The following is an 8,553-nucleotide window of genomic DNA, read 5'->3' on the forward strand; positions in this document are numbered from 1 at the left end:
TTCACTGATAGAATCTGGATCCCATTCCACGTGCATTTAATATACCAATTCACGAATTTGCGGTGGGATACAAACATGGCGTCGGGCAAAGAACCTCTATGTGCTTTTTGGGTCGTACTCTTTAAAGTGGCATCATCATCAAAAACACCGTGACAAACCCAATATGAGTTTTCCCAAAGTTCACCATAATTTTGCGATTTACACCAGAAAGAATCGGGCTTTGGAAATTAAACAAACTTCATAATAGGTGTAACAAGGTGCATTAGGTGCAAATCTTAAAATGATCGTGTTAGGAATAATGTTTGCGTGAGGATTGTTATTTTTATTTTTTTCCTTTAACACATTGATGAGACAGTTAACTCTTTATAAGAGAAAAAATTAAGAAAAAGTCGACTAAGATAGTTTGAACATGTTCAACAAAGATTGATTATGATCCCAATTAAATAAATATTGTTGGAATGAGATCTTCAAAGTTATGTTATTTTTGGATGATAATACCTTCATTTTTATTTAGTTAATTACTAAGCCAACCCAAGAATGCTTCTAAAATATTAATTCAATGACCAAATACACCTAGACTTTTAAAATAATTATCAATATGTTCAAAGAAACTGTTTCCCCCAAAGCACTTCTGACTAAATGTGCCAAGCTCTACTTGGTGGACAAGCCCTAACTAACTATTTTTGAAAGTGTGCTCAACAAACGTGCTTCCATAGACGTACATCGGCTGAACGAGGTTAGGATCTTTCACACCATAATGTGCCAAGCTCTACTTGGTGAAAAAGATCTAATTAACTGAATTGGTGGAGCTCTGCCAATGTGTATGCCGTGGTTTCCTCAATAGTTGAGCTTTGTTCGTCATTACTGATGGCCTTGCACTTTTTAAAAGTCTACTTACTGAGTCACCACCCATTAGTTTGGATTTTTGATTGGTCAGAACTGATTTTCGCTACTGGTGGTGCCATTTAGAATTTTGAGAAAAAAAAAAGATTTTTCTATGTTTCACAGCCGAGGTGGGAAGAGAAATACAGGCTTCATAGAGAGATCAGTACAAGTCTCTTAGGGATCACTATGACGTCCACTGGACACTAAAATGTTTCGTCTTACACATGTCACACTCGTATTTGTGGACACTAAAATGTTTCGTCTTACACATGTCACACTCGTACTGGTTTTTATCGTTATAGTGATTGAAGAGACATGAATACCCAATTCGTTGGAACATATGTATCAATCATTAGTATAACTGGGACAAAATAAAGAACAGGTGATCCGTGATTCTAAAAAGGCACCATGTCAATGTCAGGTTTCATTTCGACTACACATGAAAGGAATTAGGAAACCATTCAATTATTGAGAGATCAAATTATAACTAATATTGTCATTTGTCTTTCTAATCCTCCAATTTTTCATTTGGAGGATGATATTCAAGTCGAATTTTTCAAAGTTAAATTCTTTATCATTCTTTTTTCTAACTCTTGGATCGAATTATTTGATCCTCGAACCGACTGTTTAATTCTCACAAAATTATATTTGTAGACTTTTCCTCCCATTGTAAAGCTAAATGTACCCATACGGTTTAGTGCACCATATTTTTATCTGCTTGACATATTGTAAAATCTTCACAAATTTATTTCTTCCCTAATCCCCATTTAGCAATCCATGGCTTTCAAATCTAAAACAGAGACCAGTTTAGGGATAATCCCATCATGGTTTCTACGGACATTCATGCTTCTTTACGACAAAAGCAGTGAATTTCTACCTGATTTGACATTTTTTCCAAACGTAAGATCTTAACAGTGTTGGGAGCTTGTGATTGTGAAGGATACTTAATCTAATCATTCTGCACTTGTGCATCTACAGATTCTCTCTTTCCTACTCTCTGTTTGTCACTTTTTTTTTTCTAATAAAATTTTACACCTAACACTCCAATAAAAAATTAAAAAACAATGTAAATCCTAGGTAACAAAAGAATTACCGCAAGGCTAAAGTAAGGATCAGTGAACCCTAGACAATAAGTACAATTAGTTTGCACAATATACAGAAAGTTGAAACAACAAAGAAATTTTAAATTCAGATAGTGACAATAAGCATATCTTAAATAAAGAATGGTAGGTAAGAAACGAATAATATAGATAAATATATACTTACATATCAGACGGTTAAGAAACAATCAATCACAGTAGACGCAATTGAGGGGCCAAAAAGAAGCCTCAACACTACATACCTGTTAATTCAAACAGAGCCTCCTCCACCAACTCCTCCATCATCTTCCCCTCAATTTCCTTCCTTAGATCATCTAATTCCAATCTCATAAGCTCCTTCCAACCTCCACCTACCACCTCCTTCTTCACAACTCTCTCCACAATCAGGCTATTTTTATCCCCACTTTCACCCGAAAAACACTTCGCTTCACTATAAAACCACTCCCTCACTCGGCTCCACACATCTTTCGGAGTCACCTTAGCACCCACCCTCGGCCATAGGCCTGCATTCGACCCATACCCTGTGATCTCAATCAACGCTGCATTAACACAATCGAACATAAGCTTTTGGTTTGATCTCTGCTGCCGGTGCTTTGCTTCGTGCCACTTCTCTTTATCGCCTTTCACATTGATGAATTTGTCTACCAACAATGGGTCCAATGGGCTGTCCAGTGAGTGCCATCTGGCAAAGAATGCATTAGAATGGTCCTCAATGTCCAGGGCTGCCAACGAGAGCAGTGTTTGGATGAATAATAACCATTCTTGTTCTTCATCTGCCCGGAATTGGAGTATTGAGGAGTCTAGTGGATTGGGTTTTGGTATTCCGGAGCAGGTATCGTCTGATGACAAGGAGCGAGCAAGTGATTCTATTGGTGGAGATTTGGCAATTAAGTTAGATTTAAGTGATTCGACATTTCCAGAGGGCTGTGGAGTTGTATTATCATCTTTGAATGGTGTTTTCAAGACTGAAATGGAAGTCAGCAGGTCCTGGTTCTCACTTCGGTTTCCAGGCATCTCAGATTTTGCTAGTGATGATGATGCAATCTAGAGAAATATTAGAAATATATATGGATAAGCAAACTCTCATGGTCTTTAATAAATGTAGAACTAAATGAATATTCATCAGTAATAAATGGGGGCAAATTTCACCAACAAGATTTTCAATTGGTGATACCTTAAAGGATGGATTTAACAACAAAAAGGGGTCAACCCTCTCAAACAATATAACAATATGTTTTCCTACCTAGAATATCTGACCAACATAAAAAAAATTTATCCAAATTTGAGAAACAAATCTTGAAATCCCTAACATGAAATATTGAAGATTTGAGATAATCTTTACTATTATAATGATAGAAAGTGGAGTAGAAGTGGTTCGACACCAAAATTTGAGTGGCCATGAATACCCCCACTTTTAAATTTAATATAATCAGGGTCATTTTGGTAAAAAAAATTCAAGAAAATTGCAACCTAGGCCCCTATAATCATGTTGATTAGTTTTTCAAAATATCCTTTTACTATGTAATATTCAAAAACCCTTTAATTAATATATTAAATCACAATTGAAAATAATCTAAAACAAATAAAAGCAACCTTATAGGGCTAAAAAAAAGCAAACCGGATTACCTCATGAGAGAACATATCTGTTTTTGGTTCCAAATAAGTAGAAGCTGGCGAGGAAGTCGTACTAGATGATCCTCCTGCAGTGACTGAAGGCCCTCCTTCAGGGCCATTGGTCATAACACATTCAGGAAAATTATCTCTTATCTTTTCGGGAGAAGGTCGGTCTCGGTCTGAAACTCCGGGCAATCCAGCAACGGCAGACTGAAATGTTTCTTGAGAGCCAACCAAGGGAGATGATGCCCTGGATTTCTCTTTATTTGGTTTCTTATTTCTCGAGAAAAATAAACTCGAAACTTTTCCCTTGAATGATGATTTCCCACTCTTCGGCTTCTCCACTTCCTTGTGTACACTCAATTTACCGACCTCAGGTTCGGGAGATTCAACATTTAGCCTTGCCCCCGATGATGTAGAAGAGCGTACAGATCTTGATCGTGGTAGATTACTAGAAAAATCTTCCTCACCTTCATCATTATCCAGACTACCTGACAAGCATATTGTTAGGTCCCTCAAATTTTGTTCACCGACACAAGACTTACTACTTAAAACACTAATTCCTTCATTCTCCTCTTCGGCAGATTTTGCAAACTTCTTTGTATGAGAAAGTGCAAGCATCTCACCCAACGTACTAGAGCTTCTCTGAATTTGTATTTGCTCTGGAACACTTCTGTTTGATGCCATCATGGTCCACCTTTCTGAGAGCCGTTTCTTTGCTTCCCTACAAACTGATGATTCTGGATGATATGATGCCTCGCTGAAGGAGGATGAGTAAAGAGGACTACCAAATCTGCTGATGCAGTTCCGCGAATATCTTGAAGTCGGCATCATGTACTCTGAATCACTGAGATTTCCCTCTTCTATGTACTCATTTTTGGACCTATTGAACGAGCTCTCATCCCCAAACGAATGCCAAGTTTCCTCCCTATGGTGACTGCCCAAATTTGCTCGCACTTGTCGCGTGATCTCCTTAGCAACTTCTCTTGAACATCGTGCTTCATCAACTTCGGATTGTTCGCATACAGCTTTACCGTGAAGCAGTCTTGGAGACATGGATGGTGGAGAAACTACAGCCTTGACACCATGGGACTTTCCAGGACTAGGTTTTAAGACCACTATCTGGGTTGGTTGAGTAGAACTATCATCCTTTTCGTTTGTAAAAACATGATTCAATCCACTCTTGTTTCTGTCCCACCCATTTATCTCACTCTTCTCGGATACAACAACCCTATCATTTTTCATCGTCTTAGAAGGTCTCAATACTGTAATACGTTTCATCTGAGGAGATGGTGGAATAGACTGTAGTTCATACAGGTTTTGTGAGATCAGGGTATCCGGTTCTTGCAGAAGCTTGATGAATAAATCTTTATTTGAACTTAAAACCTCTAACGCATCTTGGAATTCCTTAGAATGACGAAGCTTTTCATCTGTAGCTAAATGCTTTGCTTCAATGAATTTCTGACGAACTAGATCCATATTTGTCACATTAGGATTTTTTTCAGTATATCTTCCCTTCTGTAATGATTTTTGTTTAATGTAATTTGTCTTTGGAAATTTCTCCTGGACTTCATATACATCTTTGCAGTCTCGCTGCTCCTGAAAAAGATGAAACCCACCCTGCATTTGTTGCATTCGTGAGTTGGGCGCCTGAACTGGGAGGGCATCAAGCCCCATTAACTTGGCAACCACGCTGGCTGGCTTCTTGAAATCCATTTCTTTCGACATTTCTTGGGCTACGAGGATCTTCATGGGTGTTCCATTAGATTTCTTGTTTGAACATGACCTGTTGAACTCATAACCAATCTGCATTTCCAAAACATCTATACCTTATGATTCAAGACGTTGAGCATCCATGCACATTCAGGGAAGAACCGATTGCTCCGCTAAGGAAATAATTAGTATGATTTAGTAAAAGTAAGGAATGTGATTCAAGAACAAGAGTTTAATGAGCTTATTGGTTTGTCACCTATTGGTACTCCAATGGGATCCAATGTCTGCTTCACCACATCTGGCTGATTAATAGGAAGTAGAGAACCTGGTCATCAATCGGCTTCAAATCAACAAGAGTCGGAAAATCTCCTGCGTAAATACGGAAAACAACAGAGAGAGCTTATAAAATGCTAGATTCAGGGAAAATAAATACAAAAAACAGAAGTAAATTTAGATAAAAGAAGATGCCCTTTTAGAGTCCAGGCATGATGAGTATAGTAAGGAGTGCGACGTGTACATTAAAGCCTTCATTTTCAGCATAACAATATCTAAACCGGGAAAGAATGAGAAGAAGAAATTCCTAATTCAGGTAAAAACAGTAAAAAATTGATCATTGAAAGACCTCAGAATAAGTAAGTACTCAAAATTTCAAGCTTCCTTATAAAGGATATAAATTTCTAGTAAATTACTTTATTTGAAAAGGATGATACCTTCCACTTTTAGCTATCAAGTCCACATTCACAAAGTTAGGGTACTGGGTTCAGCAATGGAAAACTTCGGAAAAAAGGGATAAAGAGGGGGCAAATGAGAAAGAAACTGTAAAAAAAAAAAGATAAAACATAAAAATAAAAAATATATTAAAAATTATGAAAAATGTGAATGTATATAATACATTATACATTTATTTTAAGTCTTCAATATATTTTTGAGCCAAAAAGCACATTATTGAATATCTATGAATGATAACATGTTTTTACACATAATCATGCATGTCTTGATGCTAAAAAAAGTGTAATCAACATATATTTTGTTTAAAATAACACATTATTAAAATATATATATATAATGTCAAGATATTATGACCAAAGCCATATTTCAACATTTATGAATCACCGAATCATATAGTACGTATCAAATCCTCATTAAATAACATTCATAAATCAAATTAAAAACAACCATAAGACCACAAAAAAGTGATCATTTAAAAAAAAAAAAAACGTGATTAAACGTAAAAAAACGCATTTAAAACGGGGAAAAAAAACTGGGCTTTTAAAAAAAATCGTAACATTCAAAAAACGTGTTTTAATTGCCAGATACAAAACTTGTTTTAACACTTATGTTTTCCTAACAAACAGGGGCATTTTTTGTGACTATGCCCTGGTAAAGTAAATCAATCTACAATGATACCCATAGAGTGAAGAAACAATCTGAATATGGATCCATTGTTTTAAAAAAAAGAGATGCAAAGTAAACTAAATCAATCGACAAAAACAACCTACATTATTCTACCAAACAACAAAAATAGATTGATAGGGATCTAAACTCAAGTGCGGCAGATAATGCAGATGGAAAGTATTGAATGCATATTTTGGTCTCAGCCGATACATTCCGCTATTTTAAACCATGGGTGGCCAACAACTTCAGTCGTGGAGAGTGAATAAAATGTGGGAAATTCTCAACTCAAGGGGAAAATAGGTATTAATAAAGAAGAAAAATCCCTAATTACGTTAAGCAAGGACCAAAATAAAAGAGGTCCACCATTCTTCCCATGCAAAAGGCTTTTCGAGGCAGTGAGATCTTCTATTCTGAATCACATTCATCTCAGCAGCTGAGAGAGTAAAGGGAACAATTCTTCTTTGTAAAATATGAAAAACAACTAAGATAGCTAACAAAAAATGCTAAATCCAGGGCAAAAAATTCCAAGGATAGAAGCAAATTTATAGAGAAGAAAACTTTCGTAAAAACTCTTGCAATGAATTTAAAAAAGAAAAAAAGAAAAAGAAAGAAAAGTCCTCACTCCTAACTTCAAGTTTCCCTGTCAAAAATAAAATAATACAAACTTCCAAGTAGATTACTTTATGTCAAGAGGATCATACTCTATTAGAGGCTATTAGATCAAGTGATTCGATTTTAACCGAATCCCTAACTGAAGAAACGATCGGAATCCAGATTCGTAGTTTTACAGTAACAGATATGCAGATTAAACTAAACTAATAAAATCAACGTACATTTATTCAAAATGACGAAAATGAGGGGGGAAACCTCAAGTCAACAGGAAAATTTGATCAAAAAAGAAGAAAAAACCCTAATTATGTCATATCAAAGTGATTTTTTTCTTTTTTTCTTTTTTTCTTTTTTTTTTTGTCTCTACGGCAAAATAAGGATCAAAGACCAAATCAGCACTGTAAGACCTCTAGATTCATAAAAGAAGCCACAATCTAAGTCGAAAAATATTAAAAAAACTGAAATTTAAAAGAAACTCAGATAATAAATCAAATCAACACCTTTAAACAACCAGAAACCAACACAAACACACACACAAACAAAAAAATCGAATTAAAAGAGCTGCGATTCGACCAGAACAAAAAAAAGAAAGAAAAGGAAAGATGAATACGAATCCGACTCAAATCCAAAACAATGAACGTGCTTCGAAAAGAGAAATCCAGAGAAAGCGAACCAAAAGGAAGAACTACAAAAGCAAACAAAATTGAAAAGCTGACAAAAACGAAATCTGAGAAAGAGAGAGACGAAGAGTCTGTTTATCGGACCTGCAGCGATTTGACCGGAATCTGACACTTATGTGCATCAACACGAGGTGTATGACCGGATTTACAGTAAGATTGGGGAAGTTCTGAGTTAAACTTTGCAGACGAGTGAGAGCACCACTATGACACTATCACCGATAATTTCGGATGTGAAAGCTTTTTACTCGTCGTAATTCATATATATAGATTTCAAGTTTCAACTGATATAAAAAAAAAAATGGGTGATTTAGAAATACCCCTTCCATGTTTTGGTTAATATTGACAAAAACCCTGTATTTTTAAACTGATGACATGTTCCTTGACTGAGGTCTGCTGCAATGGATTAATAAAATGACTTAAATGTCCTCATCTGCAACATATTGACAAAAACCCTTGGTTTTTTCTTCCCAAACCAATCATTTTTACTTCTTAGATTAAAAAAGAAATTTAGCTTCATGTTTAAACTTAAATTCTATATATTTAACCTTTAAATCTTA

The 8,553-nt window shown here is 35.7% G+C and overlaps 1 protein-coding gene across 4 annotated transcripts; it reads right to left on the reverse strand.

Moving 5' to 3' along the window:
• Nucleotides 1-2,065: 2,065 nt before the first annotated feature.
• On the reverse strand, nt 2,066-8,215 carry LOC147403294 (uncharacterized). Of its 4 annotated transcripts, XM_086438821.1 has the most exons (5): nt 8,081-8,215; nt 5,569-5,681; nt 5,429-5,485; nt 3,612-5,345; nt 2,066-3,029 (listed from the first exon to the last, which is right to left on the reverse strand). In XM_086438821.1, exons 3-5 carry the CDS (start codon nt 5,450-5,452, stop codon nt 2,220-2,222), a joined length of 2,568 nt encoding a protein of 855 aa, XP_086294947.1. In that variant the 5' UTR covers nt 5,453-5,485; nt 5,569-5,681; nt 8,081-8,215; the 3' UTR covers nt 2,066-2,219. The 4 variants fall into 4 exon arrangements, with proteins under 4 accessions (XP_086294947.1, XP_086294944.1, XP_086294946.1 ...); XM_086438818.1 differs by having other exon boundaries at nt 3,612-5,485; XM_086438820.1 differs by having other exon boundaries at nt 3,612-5,485; nt 5,569-5,860.
• Nucleotides 8,216-8,553: the final 338 nt, after the last annotated feature.

This window comes from Akebia trifoliata, chromosome 4 (assembly GCF_017979445.1).
Source record: "Akebia trifoliata isolate Shusen 1 chromosome 4, ASM1797944v1, whole genome shotgun sequence".
NCBI lineage: Eukaryota > Viridiplantae > Streptophyta > Magnoliopsida > Ranunculales > Lardizabalaceae > Akebia > Akebia trifoliata.